General features: G+C 35.2%; 2 protein-coding genes across 5 annotated transcripts; both read right to left on the reverse strand.

Annotated features, from left to right (window-relative positions):
- Positions 1-4,235: 4,235 nt before the first annotated feature.
- Positions 4,236-7,288, reverse strand: LOC132037758 (transcription factor MYBS3-like). The gene is made up of 3 exons (XM_059428361.1): positions 6,768-7,288; positions 6,240-6,439; positions 4,236-4,677 (listed from the first exon to the last, which is right to left on the reverse strand). The coding sequence occupies exons 1-3, from the start codon at positions 7,123-7,125 to the stop codon at positions 4,396-4,398; spliced, it is 840 nt and encodes a 279-aa protein (XP_059284344.1). The 5' UTR covers positions 7,126-7,288; the 3' UTR covers positions 4,236-4,395.
- Positions 7,289-18,907: 11,619 nt separating this feature from the next.
- On the reverse strand, positions 18,908-24,599 carry LOC132037759 (inactive protein kinase SELMODRAFT_444075-like). 4 transcript variants are annotated; one of them, XM_059428363.1, is made up of 9 exons: positions 23,915-24,599; positions 23,102-23,271; positions 22,932-23,026; positions 21,808-22,820; positions 21,267-21,427; positions 20,660-20,736; positions 20,423-20,570; positions 20,158-20,307; positions 18,908-19,748 (listed from the first exon to the last, which is right to left on the reverse strand). In XM_059428363.1, exons 1-9 carry the CDS (start codon positions 24,081-24,083, stop codon positions 19,713-19,715), a joined length of 2,019 nt encoding a protein of 672 aa, XP_059284346.1. In that variant the 5' UTR covers positions 24,084-24,599; the 3' UTR covers positions 18,908-19,712. The 4 variants fall into 4 exon arrangements, with proteins under 4 accessions (XP_059284346.1, XP_059284345.1, XP_059284347.1 ...); XM_059428362.1 differs by having other exon boundaries at positions 18,908-19,424; positions 23,915-24,593; XM_059428364.1 differs by having other exon boundaries at positions 18,908-19,424; positions 23,102-23,259; positions 23,915-24,590.
- Positions 24,600-27,305: the final 2,706 nt, after the last annotated feature.

A 27,305-nucleotide genomic window follows, 5' to 3' on the forward strand; every position in this document is an offset into this window, starting at 1 on the left:
TCTGCAAAAGCAACAGCTTGTTTGCAAGAGAGGGCCAAAAGCTTAAATATGCACATCACAATCACTTGGATCCTATGCTAACTCAAAATATTCACAATAAAGTCGAATCACACTTGCATAAGTGGGATTAAACTAAAACGTGACGGGCAATTCGCCCGATTGCCCCTATTTTGGGGGGTGGTCTTTAATTTTTACCATTAAATTGGTAATTTTTAATTTTTCTTTCTTCGCCTAAAAAGTCGAAAATACCTTGAGGAGGGTTCGAACCCTAGCTCAGTAAAAAAAAAAAAAAAAAAAAAAAAATTCTCAAGACAAATGTTTCGCGAAAGTTAGGCCTTATAAGGCAGCACTTAGCAAAAGTTATGCCTAGTTCTGCCTTATAAGGCCTTAGACTTTCGCGAAACCTTGCCTTGTGATTTTTTTTTTGACTGAGCTAGAGTTCGAATTCAGAACCTCAGGATATTTTCGGCCACTTTTTTAGGAGAAGGACAAAAATTAAAGGCCAGCACCCGCAAAAAAATGGAACGTGACCTTACACATTTAAAATCCAAAATTAGTAGCCCATAGCCTCGCTGACATTTAGGATTAATATTCACAAATCACAACTAATAAGTTCATTGGATGAACTTTCTTAATGTCCTTTTAATTATCCTTGGACTTCTTGACCTGTTACTTAGCTAACTCCGGATAAAGACAGTTCAATTACACTCTTAACGTGGTATGATTGTTCTCGCTTTGAGCCAAGTGCACACGATTTTTGGTGTTCAACTGATCACCACATCTGTATTGTAAATATGCAGCTAGGAATAATCCAACAAAGTAATAGGAATTGGATTAGAATTAAAAGCATTCCTAAATGTTGTGGGTAGCTTATTTGTTTATCAAGTATAATTTGGAACTACCACAACGAACCCAATGGTGGGTTGACAGGGAGGGTTGGGGTGGGTGTGTGTGTGTGGGGGGGGGGGGTCCATATAAAGCTTCTAGTCTTGTCGATGGTCCAGCTTTAGTAGTGGTCCAACTCGCAAGGAGACATATAGGACGGCTTATAAATATGTCTTGATGAAGATACAAGAAAAGCTAATAAAAAGACAATTATTTTGTCTGTATCATCCTACCATGTATAATATTTTGCAGAACAATCCTGTTTCATCCTCTTGGCATGATCCTCAATATTGTATCTTAGTGCGCAAAGAATGAGCTCAATCGTCAATATGTTAGTATCAACTGCAAAAAAGAAAGCGCAGAAATTTACCGAGACTTTAAGCGCAAATAAAGCACGAGATTTAATAAAGAAAGACGCAAAGTGAAAAAAATGACGATTAAGAATATACATTTATTTTGTTGTTTAATAATGATTCCTATCAGCTCAAACAATAATTATGTAGACAAAAGAATGGAAAATTTATAGGTGAAATATTTAGTGTTTAGTGTCGATCTTTTCAAGATAGAATTAATCTCTAGGTGATGAGGCACACACTTTCACGCCTCGATGCATACACTAAAAAGCAGCTTGCGCAAGCCAAAGCATACAACCTAATTTGTAATGAGCTTCAAGGCTTAAGCGTGTCTCAAAAACGCCTTTGACAAACACTGCAATCATGAATATATCCTAAACAAGGGGTATCTTGATTGTCCAATGGAATTTTGTAGTTGAAGCTTCTATATACATATAATATAATTGGAGTTTGAACATACATGAACCAAAATCCACAAAAAAGAGTAGTAGACTAGTAGAATATATCAATATCCATATGATACGAACTTGACACTTCTCATGGTGATGATACGTTAAAGTGTGCTTATTCTGATGGATTCTTCCTGGAAGAACTTGATACAATTTTACTTTGTGCGCTCACACAACTAACATAAATTGCGTGAGGCTTCTTTCTGTTTTACGAATTGCTGGATCCATTGTTTGTGTACCCAAAAAGACGTAAGATTTGGGTTCACTAATTTGTGAACAAAAACATCCTCACGCAATATAAAATAAAGTTCTCGTTAGAATAGATAACTGATAATGTCCGTGGGTGAAGAATACTATGATTCAAAATTGACATGCTCTGAGAATCATGTACACATGTGATGTAGGCTTTAGCTTTAATGGATAAAATAAATGTTGGGTGGGGGGAAGAGGACAAATCTCTATCCTCCACAGGAAACATGTGAATAAATATGTACTATATGGTAATGTGAGAGTTGTCACTGATATTAACAGGTAATTTATTAAGATATGGATGCTTGTTGGTTCAAAGGACACTATCCCTTGAAATGAATGCACGATGTGACAATTGACAACCGGAAGCATATTTATTTACATTATGCCAAAGGAAGTTACCTAAAATAGATGCCCTCCAGCTAAAAAAGAAAGCAAGTAAAACCAAGACCCTCCAGACAAAAAAGAGAAGAAAAACATAGATGATACTTATTAAAGTGGTATCAATTAAGAAGGTGGCTGATTGTCTATTAGAGTGGCTAATCAAGAATTGCACAACTGAAATCAAGAAAGTGCTGATTGGTTATTGTTACTGTTAAAAGGCAGGGGCAAAGCTAGCGGCGCAAGTAAATACCCCTATTATATTGCGGAAAATTTAGTACGTACGTCAATTTGTTTTAATGTGTGTGTGTTTATATATATATATATATATTAAATTATATATATATATATATTAAATTATTTATTTTTTAAATTTAATTTCTTATATTTTGAATCCCCTTTTACCTATCTAGATTGGTCGAATGACCAAGATTTTTATCCTGGGGCCACACACCCAAACAAATCATATTTTCTCCAAATTTTGAATGCTCTATCTTCTATAGACTATAATGGATGTGTTAGTCACAGCTGAAAGGGATATAAATTTGCTTGTAATTTTCTAGCAAAAAATACTCCCATAGTTTCATTTTATTTCACGGTTTTCATTTGTTTCAAAAAATGTACAATATTTTTATATTTTAGAAAAAATCTAACTATAAGTTTCTCATTTTACTCTTAATGTAAAGCTTTTATAATCATATAAATGTAATGACATTTTTAATCCCACATATTTTTAAAATCTTCATTTTTTTCGTGAATTTTGTATTCAATCAAAAATGAAACGGAGGGAGTAGTGCTCCTTAAATAGCTAAAATAATTTTTCCTTTGGCAGGCACTTTTTAAAATAATTTAGGAGTACTTTTAACAAGAAAATTTTGATGTACTGTAATTCTATATTAATTTTCAATTATATAAATTTTATTTGATAAAATTGATTACCCCACTCATACTGAAAATTAGATGTTTAAGTATAAGAGTCCGTAACTATTTATAGTCTTTGAGTACATAGCCATCTTATAGCATGTTACTATGATCTTCTACTTATTTGTTTGGCTGAGTAGTCACATTCACATATAAAATAGAATACAATTTTGCAAAGAAATTAATACTAAGTTACTTGTTTATTAATTAAATAGTTGACACAGTTCCTTGTGGTATCCTTGAATTACGGTGCTCTTGTTCTGATAAAGGGAGTACAGTTTATATATTTTTTTCTTCATCATTCTTCATGTTCTAATACAATGGTTTTAATTTTCAAGAAGCCAAGAGAAGGCAGAGCTGTTAACTGTTTCTGTTATATGGTGGTCTTACGATGTCAGTTTCTATGGAGCAAAAATGTCTTAAAAAGATAAATAATACTCTCGTCCTTGTTCGAGAATTCGAAGAAGTTAAAAGCAAGTGCCTCTTTATATACTAACAAAGGAGGGCTGTACTTTCTGACCCCATAATAATATATCTTTGTAGTTGTATAATAGATCATACTAGAATATACTATATAGATGCTAATGCAATCAGTAATATCAGTATACACAGATAGCATATGGAATCTGATCAAGCAAAATTTTACCATCTGATAATAAGTGATCATGTGATACGCTAACTACTTTATTTTAGCTTTTCTACTAGTTAACACTCTTTTTTATTTTCTTGTAGGCGATTAATCTTTAGGAAACAACCTCTTTACCTCATAAAGGTAAGGATAAGGTCTGCGTACATCTTACACTCCTTAGACCCACTTGTGGGATCACACTGGGTATGTTGTAGCCTAGTAATCTTTATGAAAAATTAAGGAAGTTTATCCGCACTACCCGAAATGGATTTTCATTAATTTAAAATTAGTTTATCTCACCCTTTATTACTTTCATTGATTAGTAAATTCGGGTATGAAGATTAAAAGTAGCATTCATTGTGCCAAATCTCAACAAACTAGTTATGCTCTCATCTTGAAAATTTAGAGATGGAGAATACAGTTATATACTAGTCCGTAATACTAGCAAGCAACTACATGAGACAATTAAGAGGAAATACATTCATTAATTAGCATATACTATATATTAACAGGCAATTCCGGATCAGATTTAAGTAACAGGAATAGGTCCAACTAGAAAGGTATTTGAGGGCTTGTTTTTATCCACATTTGTTGGAGCTGCTAGGCTTAGCTCCAAATCAACTGGAGAAATGGATGACTCATAACAAGACCAAATTTGAGGTTGTTTATGATCTTTGGTTGATAATGGTATCTCTTCTCCAAATGCATTGAGATCCATCATACATGGACTACTTGAATTTCCATACTCTGCCTTACTATAAATGCTTTCTTCGGTTTTGGCATCATGTTGGATTTTGTTCTTGCTCTTTTCCTATCATGTTGAGAAACATAAAAACATTAAATTTCAACTGTCACATAAGTAATTTTACATGGAAAATGTTTTTCCTGAATCATGGGTATTTGATTGGTGAAAAGGAATTTTGGAGAAAAAGTAATCTTCGCATGATCAATAGGCTGCAAAATTGAACCGTAGAATAAACCACTAACACTTGTGTCGAGCTAAGCTGCCCACATCATACTCCCTCAGCGTGCGGTCCTTCCCTTAATCCTGTGTCAATGCGGGATGCTTCGTGCACCAAACTCCCTTTTTGTAGGTGCTTGATTGGTTGGTGAAAAGGGGAAACACTAAATATTACTCCCTCCGTCTCTAATAATTGCTGTGTTTTTATTTTACACGAACCTTAAGAAACATTAATTAGGACGGCCATTTTGACTATTTTACTCTTAATTATGTCTTAAGATATAATCTATCTTCATTGAATATTAACTCTATTTCTGTGTCATAATTGATGTGTTTATAGTCTTTAAGAACAATTACTACTAAGAGTAAATGAAAAAAAAAAATCAATTTTGTCTTGAACTTCTAAAATGATAAATAAATCGAGATAACTATTTTTAAAAATCAAGACAAATAATTTGAGACGAGGGAGTAGTAGTAATAACAATGTCCAACTTAATAGTAACAATAATGTCTACTATGAAGTTAAAAGTTAAGATAGTTATAAGAAAAAATACCTCCACCCATAAGCATGAAAGTCTTTTCTAGTAACCAAAGATAACAAAAAGATTAATGAAAAATATTTTCCTAAAGAATGACTTACATCCTACCAAATACGTAAAAATGGGATCGGGCTCCCCTCCATTTTTCCCAAGTTCTTACTTGGATGGAAGACATGTGTCATGGTTAAAAATTAATGGTTGAGATTTAATTAACCAAATCAAAGTCTTAATCATGGTTAGGATAATAAATATATCATATATTTGCTTCAATTTTATTGGAAATCCCATAACTTTGGCTACAGATGTTCATCCATATATATATTAAACACTTTTCTCTGTTTTTCCAGCTTTGTTACAGAGTTTTTTTTTTTTTGAATAGTTCTTTTCTCTTTCTTTGAACAGATGGGAATATAATTGAAAAAATAGTGGACATTAAATGCTTAGTGGGAGTAAATTTAGTAAGATGGCCAATTAATCAATGTATTATATCAAAAAATTAAAAAGAATAAAGAATAATATTTGTATAATAAAAGTAATTTGTACAAATTTTAAAATTTCAGTGGCCATTTGTTGTTAAAAATAAAAATAAAAAATTGATAAGGAAATATATATTTATTATCCTAACCATGATTAACTTGACATATAAAAACGAATAAAAAGGGGAATTATCGGAAATTACAAAAATTGATAAGGAAATATATATTTATTATCCTAACCATGATTAGGACTTTGCTTGGGTTAATAAATCTCAACCATTGCTTGGGTTAATAAATCTCAACCATTAATTTTTAATCATGACACATGTTTCCCTAAGAACTTGGGGAAAAATGGAAAGGAGCCCCATCCGTAAAAATGTAAAATTGCTGGACATACCATGTCAAAGAGGCTGGAACGACGCTTCTTTTTGTTGAGATCACTTGACTGTCTTAGGAAATATTTTTGAGCATGACTAGCAACTTGAGTTGGAGTCCTTGTTGTTACAAAGTTTCTTGAAATTCCTCGCCAATCTCCTTTTCCTAATTTTTCTAGTCCCACTAAGAATGTCCTGTGTTCCTCCTCTGTCCATGGTACTCCTAATCATCCAATAGTAACTCGGTCAAAATGATAAAAGCACTGTGATTAGTTGTAAGTAGTCCAATTGAAAACAATAGTTCAGATTAGTTGTAAGTAGTCCAATTGAAAACAATAGTTCCTTTCAGAAGTAAGAAGATGCATTGCTATTAAGTAAATTCCAATAGAAAGAGACATATGCAAATGTAACTCCAGTTCCTTTGGAATCGATAATCAATCGTCTTTCCGGTAAGGACGGTTGACAATAGAATACGATTTTGACTGTTATTTTCATACAACGCCTTAATGTAGTCAAACAATAATATTTAAAAATGAATAAGTATTCCAAACCTTTTCTTCTATCTTGAGGTTGGCCTAAGAGACAACCAGAGAGATAGCTATTTGTGCAAGTAGTACTCTTTTCATTAACAGTAACAAGTGATGAGGCTGGAGAAACAGAAGCTGGAGATGAAGATAAGCAATCAAAGCTTAAACTTTTTTTTAAGTAAATATCATAAGAAGAAGAAGAAGAAGAAGAAGAAGAAGATGATGTTGATGATGATGTTGTTGAAGATGAAGAAGAGATGTCAAATTGCACTCCAAAGAGCCTTAATCCACCAACAAAACTAGCACTAGCACCTAACTTGAAAGTGTTGCAAGTTCTTGCATTGTGACCTATGTTCCCACAATGTGAACACTTTCTCCCCATTTTTATTACCCTTGACAACTTTCTCCGAGAACTCAATATCCACTAAGAGTTTTCTCCTTTTGGTTGTTTGGTTAGGGGGTAGTGGAAAGAGGAGGAAATGGATTGTATCAACAACTATATGATAAGTGGTTTATATGAGTAATATGTTTTCTACTACAAGTTGGGTCTTGTAAAATAGGAGCACACCAAGTGAAGGTGATTGGATGGGTCACTAGCTATTATTGTTTATTCTTGGATATGTTGCCAACTTGGGTTCACGAGTAGAAAGGAACAACTCTCTTTCCTTTACAAATTAAAACGCAAAAGAAAAGATAGAATTAAATGTAGCAGTAGGAAATAAACTCAAGTTCGAGTTTGGGAAGGTAAAAATTTCTGGTAGAGAGTGTCTTTTTTTTAATGGGTCTTGTGTGGTATGAATCAGATTAAATTAGTCGGGCAAGTAAATATCGGATATCAAATGATTATAGGAAAAAGTAGAAAATGATATAGTTTATCTTATGAAATATCATATATAATTACAGTATCAATTTTCTTGATTTGTATATGTATAGTGGGGTACACTTTTACATATGTTTGCCTTGATATGATACTCCATGCATTTGCATGCGTTTAAGCATGTAAAACGTCAACTAAACAATTACTACTAAAAAAGTAGCCATAATATCTCATATAATGGAAGATTTGTCACACCGGCCATTATCTCATATCTCAACAATTATAAAATAATTGGTCATCAAGGTGATCATGTTCAAATTATCATTGGATAAATAACCTTATCTACAAAATTTAATAAGTTTATCTCGGAATATCTCTAGGAAATTTAACTATTTATTTTTTAAAGTAAAACCACCATAAATGGTGGTGTTTATTAATAAATAAAATCTGTACATAATCAACCCAAAAGTGGTTGATCAATAAGAAAATAACATAAAGACAAACAATAGTAGAAAATGCTAGGAATACAGATTCTGAATGTATAACAGACTTATTAACTAAGATTTTATGGGCCTTGACTTGATGGCACTCTTTCACACCTTCAAAGTCTCACAGATGGTATGTCTCAAGTCCAATGAATTATGCTTCAGGCATTCTTAGAAGTAGTTGAATTGCTAAGATAAATCAACAACTGTATTGCCAGCATTTACTGTACATAATCCTTGTGCTGTCTCCACCAGAAAATGCTCATAGCCTGTACTATTGCAGAATCCATGTTAAGGAATGAGCATGTAAACACACTAATACCATCTCTTCACAGTTTTTGCTATAACACAGAGTAAGCTCAGACTGGAACTGATGAAAACAGCCTTACAACCAGATATCATCTTGATCTTCAATTTGGAGCCTTGTCTGCTACTCTTATTCTCAAGTTCGGAAGTTCAGATTTTTCAATATTGATTATTTTCCTTGCTTGCACTGGTAGATCCTGAAAATTGTTAAACTGAATTGTCCCCGCAAAATCAAAAACCACGTTAGTAAAAAAATCTATCAGGCCATTCCCTTCTCTGTGTATGTGTTGAACTTGCACAGTATGCCCTCTCCTTAATCTCCTTATGTCCTCAACTATCATTGCTATACTCCAAGGTACATTCCATTCTGCTTGTAAAATCATTTTCATTGCCATTGAATATGTCTCCATAATCACAGGTGTTAGCTGATTATGTATACAATATTGCAGTCCCATTCTAATTGTTATTGCCTCAGCAAACAAACTTGAACCATCCTACAGTCTACTAGCTTCTGCATGAACTAAGTTCGCCTCCTCATTTCTGATGCAAAAGGCAGCAGAACTTAGCCCAGGATTACCTTTAGCAGCTCCATCTGTATTAAATTTGAACCAACCTGAAGTAGGTAGTTTCCATGTAACCAATCTGCAGACAATTCTTGACCTATAGTCTTCAAAGAACGGAATAATATGAGCCATTTTCTTTGGGAGGTTGAGACCTGAATCTTACACAATAGGTAAATGGTAAGATTAATCTCATAGATCGCCTTTTTGAATGTCATTGTTCTCTCATGCAGTTGATTGTTCCTCCATTTCCAGCTTTTCCATACAATAATTGCAGGAACTGCCTTATAAACCTGCTTGAGCTTGTAAGGACAGTTTGCTTCCCACCGGCTTTTAAGACCTGTACACATTGCAAATTCAATCCAGCAGTAGCATTAAAAACTCTCCAAACCTTTGTAGCAAACTCTCCCACAAGAAATAAGTGATCCATGGTCTCTATAGCAGGATTAGTACAACAACAACACTTGGAAACTATAGCAATGCCCATTCTTGCCAGTACTTCATCAATAGGCAGTTTAAACTTCCACGTCCTCCATAACAAAAATGAAATTTTGAAAGGCAGCCCTTTTATCCACATGTTCTCAAAAGTCTTTATGACAGATGCTTTTTGTCTCAATAAGTCCCATGCACTTCCAACTGTAAACTTGCCTGAACTTGTGCACATCACCATGGGGTATCCTACTCTTTTGAAACATGCTTAATACCAATTCGTGAGTGATATATTGTACAATTTCACCAGGAAATACTATGTTGAGTTTTTGTACATTCCATACTCCATTTGTCATTAATTCTGAAACATCTTCAACTGATTTATCTACTGGCCAGTTCTGAGGAACAACAAGGCCAAGAGCACCTAACCTTGTCCAATTATCAAACCAAACATTTGAAGTTCCACTTTTAGGCTCCCATCAGATTTCTTGCTCAATGTTGTCCCTTGCTTCTACCATTATCTTCCATACTTGTGAACCTCCTCTGCATTGTACAAGTTGTGGAATGTGCTTTTTACAATACTTATTCCACATAAAGTTTTCCCACAATGAATTAAAGGTTCTAAACCTCCACCAAAGCTTAGCAGCCATTGCTTTTGACATGTCAAAAATTGATCTGAAACATAAACCACCTTCTTGTTTTGGAAAACACATGTTCAACCATGAAGACCAGCGTATGCTTCTTCTTTCTTTTGTGTTGTTCCAAAACAACTTAGCAAAGATCTTGTGTAGCTCCTTGATCACACACTTTGGAGGCCTAACTGTAGATAATAAATGAATAGGGATGCTTTGAAGAACACTAGTAATCAGTACTGCCTTTCCTTTATATGACAACATTTTTTCTTTTCATAATTGCAGCTTGTCCTTTACTTTTTCCAACAAATCTGAGTAATCCATTTTCCTCTTTCTTGCATGAGTGATAGGACAACCCAGGTAACTAAATGGAAACTTCCCCCTAACAAAACCTGTTATAGCCTCCACCTGCTGGATTAACTTATTTGAAGCTTTGTTATACATATAGAAATAACTTTTCCCTTTGTTAATCATTTGCCCTGACACTTTCTCATATTCTTGGAGAGTTTGCATCACCAGTTCCAAAGACTTTTTATCTGCAGATGAAAAAATTATTGTATCATCTGCATAAGCAAGATGATTTAGTTCACTCCACTTTGGCATACCATAACCTCTAAAAAAAAAGTATGATCAAATAATGCATTTAAAGATCTAGATAAGACTTCTGTAGAAATGATGAAAAGGGCAGGAGATAAGGGATCTCCTTTCTTGACCCCTCTTGTAGAGTGAAAAAATCCATGAGCTTGACCATTTAATAGAACTGAGTACCAATTATTAGCCACCAGCCTCCAAATCATATCTACAAATATCTCTGAGAATTGTATCTTCTTCATCACCTTTGTCAAGTACAACCAAGCAACTCTATCATAAGCTTTAGCCATATCTAATTTAATGATCACATTGGAAGGTTTTCCTCTCTTTTTAATATCAGTAACTATTTCTTGAGTCAGCAGCACATTTTCTATAATTTTCCTTCCCTTGACAAAACCAGACTGATTTGCAGATATCACTGATGCAAGAATCCTTTCTAGCTTATCATGAACCACTCTTGAAATAACCTTATTGATAAAGTTACTAAGACTGATGGGCCTCATATCTGAAAAGGTCTGTATAATGTTCTTCTTAGTAAGCAACACTAAATTGGTATGAGTTGTGGATTTGGGAAGAGTAGAACCTTCAAAGAAAGCCTTAACCACATTGTACACATCAGTATTGATCACTTCCCAACATTTCTGATAAAAAATACTAGAAAAGCCATCAGAGCCACAAGCACTATCTCCTGAAAGTTCAAATACTGCCTTCTTCACCTCATCCATAGTTGGAATTTGCTGAAGCAATAGATTGTCATCCACACCAATCAATTCAGGAACATGATTCCAAATACCAGATTCCTCAAACTTAAGATAACAGTCAACAGCCTCATCAGCTATCTTAACTGCTTCTTCTAGCCATGCTCCATCAACATTTTGAATTCTTTTGACCTGAATTCTATTCTTCCTACCCTTAACTAGACTATGAAAGAATCTAGAGTTTTTATCTCCTTCTAAGAAACAAGTCAGACCTGATTTCTGCCTCCAAAACTCTTCCTCATAATGCAAATATAGTTTCAATTCAGCCTGAGCCCTTTGTAATACCATCCTATTCTCTTCAGTTGGTTCTTCTTTAAACAGATGCTCTTTAATTCTCACGATATCTTCCCTTATAGAAAGCTGCTTGAAAATATCTCCAAATGTGTATATACTTCATTTGCTCAATGCTCTCTTGATATTCTTCAACTTGAACTTGAAGTCAAAAAAGGATCATCTGAACGATGATCAACCCAATCCTGGTTAACCACTCCAAAAAAGTCTCATGCTCCACGCAAAATTTTAAAAACCTGAAAGGTTTTGAAAACTCTTAAACCTGATCCCCACAAGATAATAATTCTTGGTGCATGATCTGAACCTGTTCTAGAAAGATGTTCCACCTCCAAATTTCGAAACCAATTGTGAAACTGATCATTATATAACATCCTGTCAAGCCTCTTAAATATATAATCACTTGCTGCTCTCCCATTCCACCAAGTCAATGGGCTACCTTTAAAAGGAACCTCAAATAACTCACAAGAGTTCATGCAAAAGGCAAAATCTTTATAATCCTGAGGTAAAATTGGTAAGCCCCCAATCTTCTCTTTCTCATTCAAAATAACATTAAACTCCCCCCCCCCCCCCCAACCAACTAAGGATAGTTCATATTATAAGAAAAACCATACAAGTTGACCCATAACTGAATTCTTTCTGTTTCATCACATTTGGCATATATCATGGACACCACCATTGACTTGTTAAACTCTTGGAAAAAAAGTTTAACTGTAATCTGTTGATCAGTATCCAACAATACCTCTACATCCACCTTGTCTTCAACAAAGAACCAGATTTTACTACTACAATTGTAATTTGTATAAGGCATTCCAAGTCTTCTTCTATACTTTTGAATCTGACTAGCTTGCTGAAAAGGTTACATAAAAGCAATCAAGAAAAACTTATAGCGCCTATGTAACATTTGAACCCTCTGAAAAGCTTGTTGGGTATTTACTGATCTGATATTCCAAAAAAGAGTTTTAACAATCATTTAGAACTGTTTTTGGTAGCACCCCTCTTTGGCAGAATCCTTAATGGTTGTTGTGCTTCTACAGGCCCTTGTTTCTTCCCCTTCTTTCCCCCTTTCGCATGAGACTTAGGAGAAATTCCAGCTTCTCTATTGACTTTCTCACAAATCTACTCCAACTGAACATTATCAACATCCACCTTGTCAATATTATGAAGTAAGATATTTTCCTTCCCATATGCTTTAGGAAGATCTATACAATGAGAAACCACATCATGTAGAGCTTTATTTGGTCAACATCTTTTTTCAACTCTCAAAGGCTGAACTTCCTGGACAATCACTAAAGAATTCACCTCCTGCAAAGCATTGCCTTTTGTAGGAGGATAAGATCCTATCATCTGCATATTATCTTCAGCACCTGTATCTGCATTGTTTGTATCTAAAGCTTCTTCTTGTCCTCCCAGGTGACTTGGAGAAGACTGAAGCTGGATTGTAACATCATCTTGTGAAATCTCTTCTTCAATCATATAAGTTAAAGCATCATCTTCCTTATGTTGCTGCCTTTCAATATCAACCTCAACATCAAGTTGTGCTCCACTTTCCTTCAAATCAACATCAAGGGATTGTATCCCTTTTCCTTCCACCACAGTATTTAAGTGAATATCAATTTCTGATGAACCAGCAGTTGGAGCATCATTCTCTAGGTTCTCAGTAAGTTGAGCTACACTTTCCTTCAAGTCACTATCAGAAGGTTGAGTCCCTTTATCTTCCAACTCAGTATCTAGTTGATCCTTGACTATATTTTCAGAAGAATCAGCAGCTGGATCTGAATTCTCTTGAACAACCTCTGCTAATATTGATGAAGGCTCGTTCAGCTTGATACCAATCACCTCGCTACTGTTACCAGAAAAAGCCCCTTCAACCCATTGCTTTGTAGTCTTGCCTTCAGTTACAGAACTAGCACCATGATCAACTGATTTTGGAACACTAACATCAGTCAAACACTTTTGAATCTGATCCTCTCCACCTGCCTATCAGTGCAATTCTCTGCATCCTTATCATTGTTTTCTTGATTATCACCATTTGTATTACTATCTGATTATTGTAAAGCATCAAACTTGTTCTGTGTTAAAATTGATTAGATTTCTCTGTGGTTGCATTCTTCATAGTGGCCTCAACATTTCCTTGATTTGACAGATTGAAAACTCTATTGTCCTTTACAGCATTCCAATTGCCTGGATTACCAACCACCTTTCCACTAGATAACAACCTTGCATTAAATCTTCTCCTATTGGTCTGGAAATTCTTGTTGAAATTCTTTGGAGCCTGAACAACCTTGTTGTTCTTCTGACCCTCCTCCCTTACAATTTCCTTTCCTTTCTCAACAACCATGGACTGTGCCACCTCTGGTAATTCTTCTTCCTCCTGTTCTACAAGTTCAGGATGAAGATTCTTGCTCATTATGGCTTTGTAAACGACATTCACTGCAGTATTTAGGCAAGTAGTCATAGTGAATCTTTACTTTATGAATTGCCATCTCTTCCGTTACCTCATCTAATATTTCCATATCAACATGTTTTGGAAGATCCGATAATAAATCCATCAAAACTTTAACCCTTGCACAACTTGGCCTCGCACGATTAACAGTTGCTAAATCAAGTTGTAACGGTACTCCTACAACAGAAGCTAGAGACAACAATGATTCCTTTACAAAAAAAGTAGGTAGCAGATATGGGAAAGAGATCCATGATATATTCCTCCTCCATATTGAATTTTGAATAGAATATCAATGGTCTTATTTGATATGAACATCCATCTTTTGCATTCAGATAATACGCACCCTTCGAACATAAGTTAATGAAATCCTCCATAAGAGATAGTCGAATAAGCACATGTCTATCTCGGAATGAACCAACCTCACACTTCCCTTTAACTCCACATTGATCCGGAATAAACTTCCGCAATTCTTCCATTGATCGCCAACCATATGAAAATTTGCCAATGACTGCATGCTTTAGATTCTCCATTGACTCCATCTGCTCCACCTTCTTTTGTGTCCAACGAAGGACAGGAACTCCATTTCGATATGTCAACTTCTTTTGCTAAATCAACGTAGGGTTTTGCATGTTATCAGAATTGGTAGGTTTAAAAAATTGTAGGTAATCAATTTTGGGAGATTCCACGTGAGTGCGGGCTACGTCAGGGGTTGTAATGGGTGTCGTAGAAGGCTGGCCAGCCACCGGAGGAGGCTGACCAACGACCATGTTACCGGCGGCAATAGTTTAGAAATTAGGGTTTTGCATGGGAGAGGAGAGAGAGCTTTTTAAATTTAAGATCAAGTCAGATCTACAGTTTAGGAGATCATTTAAGAAGTTTCTATTAAGTAGAGTAGTAATGCTTAATTGGACCACACAAAATGTAGTGCTTCTCTGTCTCAATTTATGTAATACACTTTCTCTTTTAGTCTGTCCCAAAAAGAATTATACATTTCTGTATTTAGAATATTTAACTGAAAACTTCCGCTTTTACCCTTAATGAAATGATTTACAACCACACAAATATCTATAACTTATTTTAGACCACAAGTTTTAAAAGTCTTCCTTTTTTTCTTAAATTACTTGTCTAATCAAACTAAATCACATAAATTGGGATGAAGGGAGTATATTTTTTTTGGAAAATATATAAATTCCCCAGATATGGTAAAAGGTGATCCAAAATGAAATTAGCTATGTCCAGTGATTTGAAAGGGGAGGTTGATGGGTTAGAGGAGGGGAAGATAATAATAATAATAATAATGATGATGATGATGATGATGATGATGATGATGATGATGATGATAATAATAATAATAATAATAATAATAATAATAATAATAATAAATATTGATGTTTTCAATTATCAACTCTTCTTTTTTAATAAAAAGAAAGATCAAGTCCAATATATGTACTAGATTCAAGAAATTGAAAAGACAATTTTACTATTTGTAAATTTCTTTACAATTTCTGCTAGAAAAATCAAAATTGAAGTTCACTCCAGTAGGCTAGCTGGTGCAGGTGTTATCCTTGATAATATATTTAAAATAAAGAGAAAAACAACTTGACATGTCAAGTCTTCCATTTTTATGTTTTATAACATGTACTTCGTCTGCCAATGACTTGGCTGCTAGACCAACAATAACAACATACCAAATAAATCTCGCGATTCAGTTTGAAAAGGTAAAATGTATCTTACCCCCATCTCAAGATAGAGTGTAAGTTTCACCTTAGTCATTAATTAAATCAATGAACTGACCAACAGTTAACTTGGATTAAGAGTAACATATATTTTAGTACTCAAAAAGTTCTGTGGATAGCTATCTTACCCAACTAGGCTTTGTCTCATAATAGAGTTCTACTTAAAAAAAATTAGCGGCCAATTGCTTTTTAATGAAATACTATATGTCAAAAAAGATGTATACTTGTTTAATGGTTTTAATCTTTATCCTTCTAGAGGACTATGTAATTTATGGTCAATGTACTTAATTAATCCCCACCAAAACCATGATTTGGCATTATTATCCCAAGGAAGGATCTTGATTTGGGGAATTAATAAGATAAAGATAAACTTTCTTTTCCATACCTTCCTTCCATGACTTCATCACTTGCCGTAATGTTTTAATAATAAGTATGTAGTACCAAAAAAAATAGCATCGAATATTAGATTGTGTCCAATCCTTTCATCTTTTCATTTGAGGTGTCATAAGATAATATTTCCTTTTAGCCACTATTACGAAATTGGAACAATAAAAGAAATAAATCATGATAATTAAGATTCCTTAAAATAGAGCATCTTTCTCAAGTCATAACCAGTGGGACTTCCAATATGTATCAAGCTCTGAGTTGGAGAAGAAAAAGATGTTGATATATATTGAACAGGTCAAGGTTAGTTGAAATTATAAAGAATCCACTTTGAGTGCAAAATAAATTCATTTTCTCTATTGCTTTCCTTTTCCTACCATAAAGGAGGAGGGTGTTTTTCTTTCCGTTGAGAAGCTAGCTAGCTGAATACATTATTTTCTTGAAAGACTGAGATACCTCTATAAAGTTAGATGAAACATGTAAATTCTTGAATTCTAAGTTCTCAACTTCTTAACATGTTGCACATATATGGAATTAAATATGAATGAATAACCAATCAAAGTTGCCAGAGGATGGGTTAACTTCTTGTCTGGCCAGTTTAGCATGAACTCAGGATCATCATATAAAAGAGCTCAAAAGATACTACGGGTCCCAAGTGACACAATAAATGTCTTCTTGGAGGGTTCCAGTGGTACGGGGCTCAATTGGGGTGTCCAAGCGAACTTTGGAAAGTCACACTATCATTGAATTACGCCAAAAATAAGCATGAAACAAAAAGTGAGACGGTGAGATGCAGTCATGCAGCTATCACAATCTTTAGGAGTAGAAGAGCACTTTGTACTAGGATCACTGATCGCTTTAATAAAACTTGCAAAAGAATCATGTATTAATGTACCATTTACATGGATCAGCTAGCTGGAACTCCGTCTGATCCTAAAGATACAGTGTTGCCTAGGTTAGTAGGTTAACATGATTTTTGAAGTCATTTTCAATCACAAAGCTTCAGAAAGTTTTAATGAATACCACTTGAGCTAGGTGATTTCAATATTTCCGGAACTTGTATCAGTGGACATAAATATCCTTTTATAAACTGCTCTCAAGCTCATAACCTGAATGTTGCCGAAAGCATATAGAACTAGAATCAGGGTATAAAAGGGATGACAGACAAACTATGCTATGAGCAAACAAATTGAAAGAGATGGTATAAATCTTCAATCAAAAGGCCCTATTGGTAAATTAGAGAAGAACCATAATGAACTCATCTTCTCAAAATTCTTTGCTGCTTTTCACTTTAGAACCAAAAAGCTGAAGCAAAATGAAATACCTGAGGCAGCTATTGCTAAGTCTTCCCTAGTTCCCAAGAATTATTGTTCAATATTACATGGCCCTTTTCTTGGAACTTAAAAGTTAACACAAAGAATGCAGAGCCTAAACAGCACTGGAGGAACAAAGTGGAAAAAACAATGCGAACTTCACGTCCTCAAGAACAAGGGAAAATTGTTAACTGTATTTGGCATCAAGGCGTAGCTGACAAGCACAGCCCAGTTTTTCACAAGGCCCAATACTTTTCTCATTGGGAGAATGACATATATACATAAGAATAGGGTATACTTACAAAATATGACGATACTTTTCAGTTTAAAAAATATAACTATAGATTTCCTACAAAACATATTTTGCTCAATGCTTAAAAATTTCACTCAAAATTTTGTCTATCAAAACTGTATGAAATGTGTATATCTCCCTCAAGGCTTAAAATTTTCGCTTAAAATTTTGTATATGAAAACTGTATGAAATCGGTATGAAATATGTATATCTTGCTCTAGACTTAGATTTTGCTCACATTTTCATGAATAAAGTTCATATTAGGTTTCTGAAAATTTAATACTATTACAACAATATTGTATACAACTTTCATACAATATTCATACAAATTTAATATAACTACAACAACATAGAACTTAAAATATAATTTTCTATAACATAAGCCATGATTCTACCATCGTTCGTACAATTTTATGCTTTACATAAGTCACGATTCTACCATTATTCATACATTTCATTAGCCAATCTCCTAATTCAACACTTAGAGATCTAAAATTCATTACACATTGAAGGCCACCTTCAATTTACAAGGTCCGCAATCCAACGAAGGCAAGACTCGAGATCTGAGGTTAGCACAAAATCTTCTCCCTGTTCATTGTTTACATTGGTAATATGAGGAATATTAAAACGAGTCGTAAATTCTCTCTGATACTTTAACTTCCAATCAAGATCACTAAAATCAATGCCGGCCGTGAAACTTTTAGAAACTCCGTTTCTGGCTTGCACTTGAATTCTGTTCAATTCCGGAAAGTTCTCAACAAAGAACGGGGAGAAGGGGAAAGGAAAATCAATGCCGGTGTCGGCGGCAGGACTTTTGGATACTCCGTTTCCTGTTTGCACTCAAATTCTCAATTTCTGGCAAGCTCTATTCAAATTCCGTACAATTTGCAACAGACAACGGGGAGAAAAGGGGAAGAGAAGTGTGGACTTTTAATTTTTTCAAATTTTGTATGTTATGTAATTAAGCTAGTATGTTTTGTAAATAAAATATCCTCATTTTTGTTATATAGAGTTTTAAGTAGTGTTATTAGGTCATTTTCCCTTTCTCATTGCTAGTAGCTCTTAGGTTGTTTCTGCAATAGTTGAGTTGATCTCTCAAGGGATTCTACCAGGCAAATAGAATAAAGTTCAAGAAAATGTGAATTCAAGCCATCCCATTGCATTTCGAGAGATTGAAGACAAGTTACACTTCCACTGCCACTCAGTTACACTTCCACTGCCACTCCCATATCCAACGTTTCCTCCTAATTCTACTATGAATAAAAATTCAAAAAAAAAGTAACACATTCATACTTATCACTGCTATAAAACATCTATAATGCATGTGGATCATGAAGTGAAACCATAAAGAGTACCAAAATGTGGTAGATGATGATAGGAGGACTAAAAATGGCCATGAGATTCTTGTTTTCTTCCCATCATGTAAGCTTCCTTTGTCTCATATATAGGAGAACCTTTCTGCCTGTGGCATCTTCTTGCAGCCCAGAACAGTTGGAGCATTATTCTGACACGTCCCTTGCTAGCTTTGGCTCGATTGTCTTTTGTCAAACTTAAGACTTTCTTTCGAAACATCAACTCCAGAGCATTGTCCTTTACCATACGAACTTAGCTCACTAACACGTCCCCTTCCAACATCCGAAGTACCTACAAGTGCAATGAGAAAACAAGAAGTGTGTATATACAAAAGGATCATATTATAATAATCAACTGAGTTTTATTATGGGGAGTTGCTAACATGATGTCATTAAGGTTAACCTTAAAAGTAACATGAGCTTCACTCACTGAAAATAAACAATTAAAAATGACACAGATTATATGCCAGTTCCAAATAATCTAGTGAATAAGCAATGTTTTCCTTCATATAGAGCAGGGTAGAAACAAGACTATTAGATGATGTATCAAACAACAGAGCACGGAGTACCATCACCGGTTTTAACCTCCTGCTACTGTCGAGCAATGGGGGACTTCCTGCGTTATAATAACTTTACTCAAGAATGATCTTTCACTGAAACAAAGCCGAAATACCACTCATGAATCTATTAACATTAGGTCGTCTCTTTTATTTTATTATATTTTATTTTTTTCTGGGTGGTGGGGGTGGGCGGGTGGGGTGTATATATCAAAGCAATAGGTCAATGCATAACAACTTCACATTTTAAAAATAGTTTCAGGCTTGAATGCAAATTAATATGAGAATATCATTTGCATTCAAAGATATGCATAAAAGACATTTTTAACATTAGGTCAAATGTTTGGAGCGCAGTCATTATAGTCAGTATATAATTAACTTCCAGATCTAGAAACTCTCGTAGCAAAATTAGGCAGTTTTCTCGCAAGTTTAAATTTTCAGACAGCAACATTCAGAATATAACTCTACCTGAGACATCCTCGGCCTTGAATTAGGGTCCCGTCGAATGCATAATGACGCACAATGTAGCATGCCATCAACCTCCTGCTCCAAGTAGCAGTTCCCTAGACATGGGTCGATGAGTTCGGAGACGGCACTCTTTCGCAGCCGAGGACGTGCCTGGTCCATTTTGGAAGATAAGGATAAACTATTAGTACTCTATACCATTAAGGCAAGGGCATATTCAGCCATTGATGTGCCCATAAAACACAAGAAAAACTTAAAAAACTCATACCCACTCGCTGAGGGACTGTTGGCCCTTGGGGCGGTTAATGTCTATAGCTTTTCTTCCAGTAACGAGTTCCAATAGTACTACTCCTAATGAGTACACATCAGCCTTTTCAGTTATTTGACCACTTTGAGCATATTCCGGTGCCAAGTACCTGAACAAGAAAAAAATCGTGTATCAATTCATAGGCCGAAAGATAGTGTGTCAGGGTCAACTGTTTATGTTTCATATTTAGTTAATTACCCAAATGTTCCAATAACTCTTGTATCAACTCCTAAGTCCCCTTCTGGTTGCCACCTCGCCAATCCAAAGTCACCAACCTATATCACAAAGAAAAAAAAATGAAGAGCGGACTTAAAAATAAAGAATGAAAGAAGAGAATAACACTAGCAAGCAAGGACAGGTAGATACTTCATTTTGTGACCAGTTTCAGAGGACAAACAACTTACTACATTTTAAAGATAAATTACAGCAGATATTTCTGAATACTATTTTCCCTTCCATTACGTAAAGAAAAAGATTTACAAAAATCAACTAAAGCTTGTGTTTTAGGAAAAATGAAAGAGGCCATTGTGTAAGAAAAAGATATACAAAAATCAACTAAAGCTTGTGTTTTAAAAAAATAAAAGAAGGCCAAAACATGACAAAGAATCATGTAAATAGAGAAATATAAAGCATATAAGAGCAATACGTACCAACAACAACAACATACCCAGTGGAATCCCACAATGTGAGGTCTGGGAAGGCTAAAGTGTACGCAGACCTTACCCCCGCCTTGAAAGGTAGGGAGGCTGTTTCCGAAAGACCCTCGACTCAAAAGAAAACAAGGGAAAACAAGAGCAATACGTACCAATGGCTCAAAATCATGAGTTAGGAGGATATTATTTGGCCGCAGGTCACGATGAACAATACAACCTACTCTGCACTCCTCGTGTAGGTATCTCAGTCCTCGAGCAGCTCCAACGGCAATCTTTTGACGTGCTGACCAATTTAATGGATGTCCTTTACGTCCTGTGGTTTGAGAAATTGATTATCAACATATAGTTTTGGGTTGCACAGTTTGTGACAGGTTCCGAAGCTTTCAAGAACCTTCGCTGTTCTCTACATGCTCTACACATGAGCAAAAAAGGTTCTTATAACAGCCGTCCATATAAAGTGATTTAGATATAGTTTGTAAGGTGAAAAGTACTTTTGACAGATCTATGTAACGGAAGAGTCACGGCTGGAAATGGAACCTCACTCTCAAAATTGTCAAATTAGAAAAAAGGAAAAAAAAAAAAAAGGCTTGAATTTCCACTCAATTAAAGCATTTCAATATCACAGATCAAGAACTGGACATGTGGTGCAAAGAGGATTTAGATATAAAGACATATGACTGGAGAAGTTGGTACCATAAAGGTGAGAATCTAAAGAGCCGTTGCAGATGTATTCATAAACTAGCAACCTTCTTCCATCTTCCACACAGAAGCCAATCAGCATCACAACATTTCGATGTTGAGCACAGCTCAGGACCTCCACTTCAGAGCAAAATTCAGGGTCGCCCTGTGAGCTAGCTGATTTGTATTGCTTGACTGCTATGACTTGGCCATCTGGTAAGTGTCCACGATGTACAGAACCATACCCACCCTCAGCCAAAAAGTTAGCTTCTGAAAATCCACTGGTAGCGCGTTCGAGCTCAGAATAAGTGAACCACCGAGGTGGTTTTCCAAATAAAGGCGCCTTGTGTTGACATATTGAACAAAGTGGAGGAGGATCAGCGAGAGAATTTTTGGTTAATGACATCATTTTTCTCATATTACTGTTTATTTCCACATCATGTCTTTCTTTCTTTAGACAAACTTTAGGTTCCCGATCAAGTCCAAATGATTTTTCTGGGGAAACATCATGCTTTAACTTTAGCAATGTGCCTTTGGATCTTGGAAAGTCTCTCTTTAAGTAATGTGAGAAATCCTTTGCTGCAACGAGAATGTCTTGCATCCATTGATGGGAGCATACGCTGCTTGTAGGAGAACTCAATTTTTCACTATCTGTATCAGAATCAGATTCATCTGAATAATGATTGCATTTATGAGAAAAGCTCTTCTTCATATCCCAATTGATCTCAGAAGAGAGGAGTGGAGAGGTCCCTATGTCTAGACTGGACATTGAGGATGTACCAGCGTCAGTTGTGGTGAATGATGAATGGTCTGGACTACTTGCTGGAGTCACGTTCGGCACCCGAATCTCATCATCAGACTTTTCATCTAACTGTTTTGAAGACGCTTGTGACGTACGGCTGACTTCAGCTTCAGTGTTGGGAGATCCAATGAAATTCAAACGAAGCACTTTTGGTTGAGAGTTTTTCATCTGAACAATATTGCATTCCAGTTGATCCATACAGAGCCTGGCCTCTTTTTTCATTCGCCTGGACATGAGTCATCAAGGAAATATGCGTTTAGCACCAAGAGAACACCTACATTTTAATCAGATACAAGACACAAAGTTTTAATATGAAATAAGATGTAGACCGTATTACTTATCCAAGACCACCCATCGAGTATGAACTCTCCTGGCTTCAGCAGCCACTACTCCAGACTGTGACCCAGAAATGACTTTGACCTTCAACTTCATCTGTGAAATAGAACTGAATGATGTGGAAATCCTATATGAGGGAACTAAGATTTCAGAATTAGATGGATCACTTACTTTATTTGGATCATAAATATCATGAAGTTGAAGCAACATTTGAGTGCATGATTCTGAAACGAAATCCTTTTGATCTAAAGTTGTTCCAGACAGTGATCTCCAGTTGCCAGTCGTGCAATCACTGTTAATTAATCTAGGAAAACCCCAAAGCCTTTTACCTGAAAGTGTAGCTAACATGTTCAAGTTACTTTAACAGATTGCTCTACAGCAAATGAAAGTACGGATGAATAGACTGAAGAAATTAGAATCAGACGTGTAACTAGCCTAATTCTTGAGCAGATCAAGTTAAACAGGAAAATGACACTATAATTCTCGAAGAATCTGCCTATTAATTATCAGGAGAAAACACTGAAGTTTCGCTTAGTGAAGGAAAGAGAAATAGTTAGCAAGTTGACAAAACTCAAAGCAGGGTAATCCTCTAAATATCGATAGCAACTTCTCCTGCAATAATTGATACAAATTTTGAACAAACTACCCCAAAAATAAAATGAAACGCAAAACGAGGAGCACCATACAGAAGCTGAATTTTGCCCAACTACAACAAAGTTGAAGGGTTGATGCCTGGCCTAAACTAAGAACTATACTCATAAATTCATTTGTAATACAATTAAGTACTATATAAATGTATAGCACCCAAGAGTGTGGCCTGTGGCCTAGTGGTCAAAACCATTAGGTGATATCTTTCCATCCGTCCCAAGCTTAGTGGACAAAGACCAAAGTTACCGATACCTGTTGCTGGTGGGAGGTAACAGGTATCTGATTTAACAACAAAAAAGTACTAATGTAAACGTATGATAGGGCAAAAAAGTTTACTTGAGCTATAAGCAGGAATGATCACCAGCAACTTAACAGAATCCCCAGGTTGAACCACATGAGTTAATGCCCATATAAAGGCACTTCTTGATATATCTCTGGAAGCCTTTACAGCAACAAGCACAACTCTCTTTCCCCCATCCAAGCTTCTATCAATCCCACTCTTCATCTCAATAAATAAGTTCAATTCTTGATTATTCCTCAGAAACCCAAACTTCAGTTATCTAACAAAAAGCTGCCTTCTTTGTACCTCCACTTGCAAAATCTGTAAAATACCTAGCACACCAATTATAGGAATGAAGTTGATATGAAGCAAATTTCCACTACACCAAGACTCCAAAACCCAAGATCAAGAATTGGAAATAGGACAGTAACTGAAAGTTACTTGATAGGAAGAAAAAGGTGTCGAAAGTATGAACCAGAAACAGAAAGTGAGGTGTCATGATTTTCTTGTGTTAAGTAAAAAGGGTGTAAAGCAGACAAAGCCAAATAGTCAGCATAGCCAGCAATTGCAGGCTTGATTTATTGCATCATGTTTCAACAGGATAGCTTTGGGAGTTAGTAAATTATTGAGATCAATCAAGCAAATAAGTACAAACAAGAGAGAGGTGCCAAACAAAAACTGAAAAGAGAATTGGAGGACAAAGACAGTGAAAGGTAAACTAACTTTGAATAACAGCTCGTTTTCCAGTGACCCCACATACACTTTTATATCTACTCTTTCCTTTTATTCATGAAAAGTCTCTATTACTGTATGTAGGTACAATGGAATCAACGATGCTACACTCCAAGAATATAACTAGTGGCAACAGCGGCACCTGCCTTTTCTTTTTCTTTTTCTTTTTTCACTCTTCATACTAGTACTAGTTCTAACTTTTAAGATAAATGAAGGCGTTCTTGAGTATGGAAAATCAAGCAGGCGTTTGGACACGAAAATCAAATATTTTTCACATTTTTTAGAATTTTGAAGTTGGAGTTGAAGGTGTAAGTGTATGATTTTCATAGTACGAGGGGTGTAGAAGGTTGATTTTGAAATACAGAGGGTCTATCGGTAACCGAGTCATAGTACAGAGATGTTAGTGTAGTTAGCCTAAAAACAAAAAAAAGCAATCGCTGCATGAATTAATTCTGTGAATGGTTGATCTTATCGAACTGTGCGGTTGTGCCTCGTTAATACCTCTATAAGTTTTGTGAGAATTTATATAGTATTTATTTTATATGAAATAAAATGTGTAGAAAAAGATGCAATAAAAATATACTTATTAGCAATACATAGACAAGAATAACTAAATACAAACAAAAAAAATCACCATTATATTCCATGAATAACTAAGATATGTTTAAGATCTTTAGAAGGCCTTATATAATAAACATGGGGAAATAAATAATTCAACAGTGATAAATCAGATGGGATGTTTGGCTGATTTCTTCTGTGATTTCTTAGTAACCTTTTACATCTAGCGAAAAATTGAAGATGAAAAGACAAAAGGAAAGATTTTTTTTCAACAAAAAAAAGGATTAAAAGAGAAAAAATTTGAAATCTTATGGTGGTTGCCAACTAAATGATTATTTAAGCTACAATCAAATCCTAAATAAAAAAAATATTGAAAAGGCAGTCCTTGTCATTTAAGTATCAATCTGCTTAACAGGCTGTACAAGGAAATTTCTTAAAAAATCACTTATGCCCTACATCCTAAATTGTCCTTTCTTTTTTTTTTTTTTTTTTTTTTTTTTTTTTGGTCTTTCGCTTTTCATCCTGAATGGTCGTTTATTTCATCCATGATGATCAGTCTTTCTTGATTGAATTATATTTTGATCAAATTTTTTGACCTCTTAAAACATTAAAACCTTTCAAGTAGTATGACTGTTTATCATCGTCCAATTTCATGTCAAAGATGAATTTACCTTATATACGCGAACATCGCGAAAAAGTTTTAAAGTATTTATATAATCTAACTTATTACTGTAACGACCCATTATGGTCACATAGAATTTTGACCGCTAACCTTGCTAGTACCTTTCCGAGTATAAAATTGAGCTTAATGGGAACTCAAAAAAAGTTGGAAAACTGAAACTTGTGTTGGTTGTGTTATGCATTGTCTGAAACTTGTCTTCATTTCCGTTGGGGGGTGACTTAGTAAACTAGATGTCCGATGGAAATTCCGAGGCCGTGGGTGAGTCCGTAGCGTGCTTTTATGTATATGTACATGTTTGGTTTGCATCTGTAGGGCCTCGGATTGGTGTTGAGATTTTTGGGTGGAAAACTGGTGGAAAAACCGTAGCTCTTTGGTCAATATGGACCGCCGCAAGTGCGTGGTAGTAGTACGTTGTAGCGAGTACGTATGTGAGCGGGAGGTGGTCACCTCCTGGAAAGTTAATGAGGTCAGCCTTAACGGGACCTTTCTCGCTATAGCGGGACCGCCGTAGCGAAAAGAAGGCAGAAACTATGTTTTATATTCCATATTTCGAACCCATTCCCCACATAGCACCCAAAACAGTTCCCAAGAACAGCAGGTGGTGATTTTATAAGGCTAGGGCACTACTCCTCATTGCAGGTAAATCCTAATCTCTACGTATTTCATTCCCTATTCTTTCTCAAGTTCCATGACTAGCTTAAGGTCCTCTAATGGTAAATGAAAGATTGGAACCCTAGAAATAGAAAACCCTTGGATAATGAATGGGTTGTTGATTTTATTATTGTTTATTCATCTAGGATTTTAAAGTATCACTTTCTAGGATGAGAATTGATTACTTATGGAGGAAATTGCATATTGAGACTTAGCGTTCTAACAAAAATGGAAACTTTAGCTTAAAAATTGTTTGAAAGGAGACGAACTGATTAGAAAACCCATTAAAAAGGGTAGGAATGGTTGGGATCTCTTTTCCCAATTGTTATTTTGTTGAATAGATAATCCAATGCTGACTTAGGGTTATGATTTCTAGACTTTAAACGTTTCGAAGCTTTTCGAAGGGAAAAACTGTTGCAGAATAATTGCATTGTTCCAGTTCGGCTTTGAGGTGGGTTACGGTTTACCTGAGTTAGAATTTGGTTAGTTGATTGCATGTGTAGTAAAGTTGATAGGAGAAAGTATGAATTGGTTGGTATGACTTCTGATTACATGTGCTTGTTGCCATTTCTTCATACACCGAAACTTGAGATGAAATTGTGTGTTTTGAGAAGGAATGAGTCCATATATACTCTTCTTGTTGGTTGAGATGGTTGCGTATTCTTGTTGTTGTGGGATTGCATTATCTGAGTCTTGTTATGAGTTGTGGCATGGTGCCTTGTAGTCATTGGTGTTGATATTATTGACTGATCATGTTCCATAATGACTGTTGGACTGGAATATGTTGAGATTTATATTGTGATCAAATACAGAGATATGTATGT

This window comes from Lycium ferocissimum, chromosome 11, assembly GCF_029784015.1.
Source record: "Lycium ferocissimum isolate CSIRO_LF1 chromosome 11, AGI_CSIRO_Lferr_CH_V1, whole genome shotgun sequence".
Taxonomy (NCBI): domain Eukaryota; kingdom Viridiplantae; phylum Streptophyta; class Magnoliopsida; order Solanales; family Solanaceae; genus Lycium; species Lycium ferocissimum.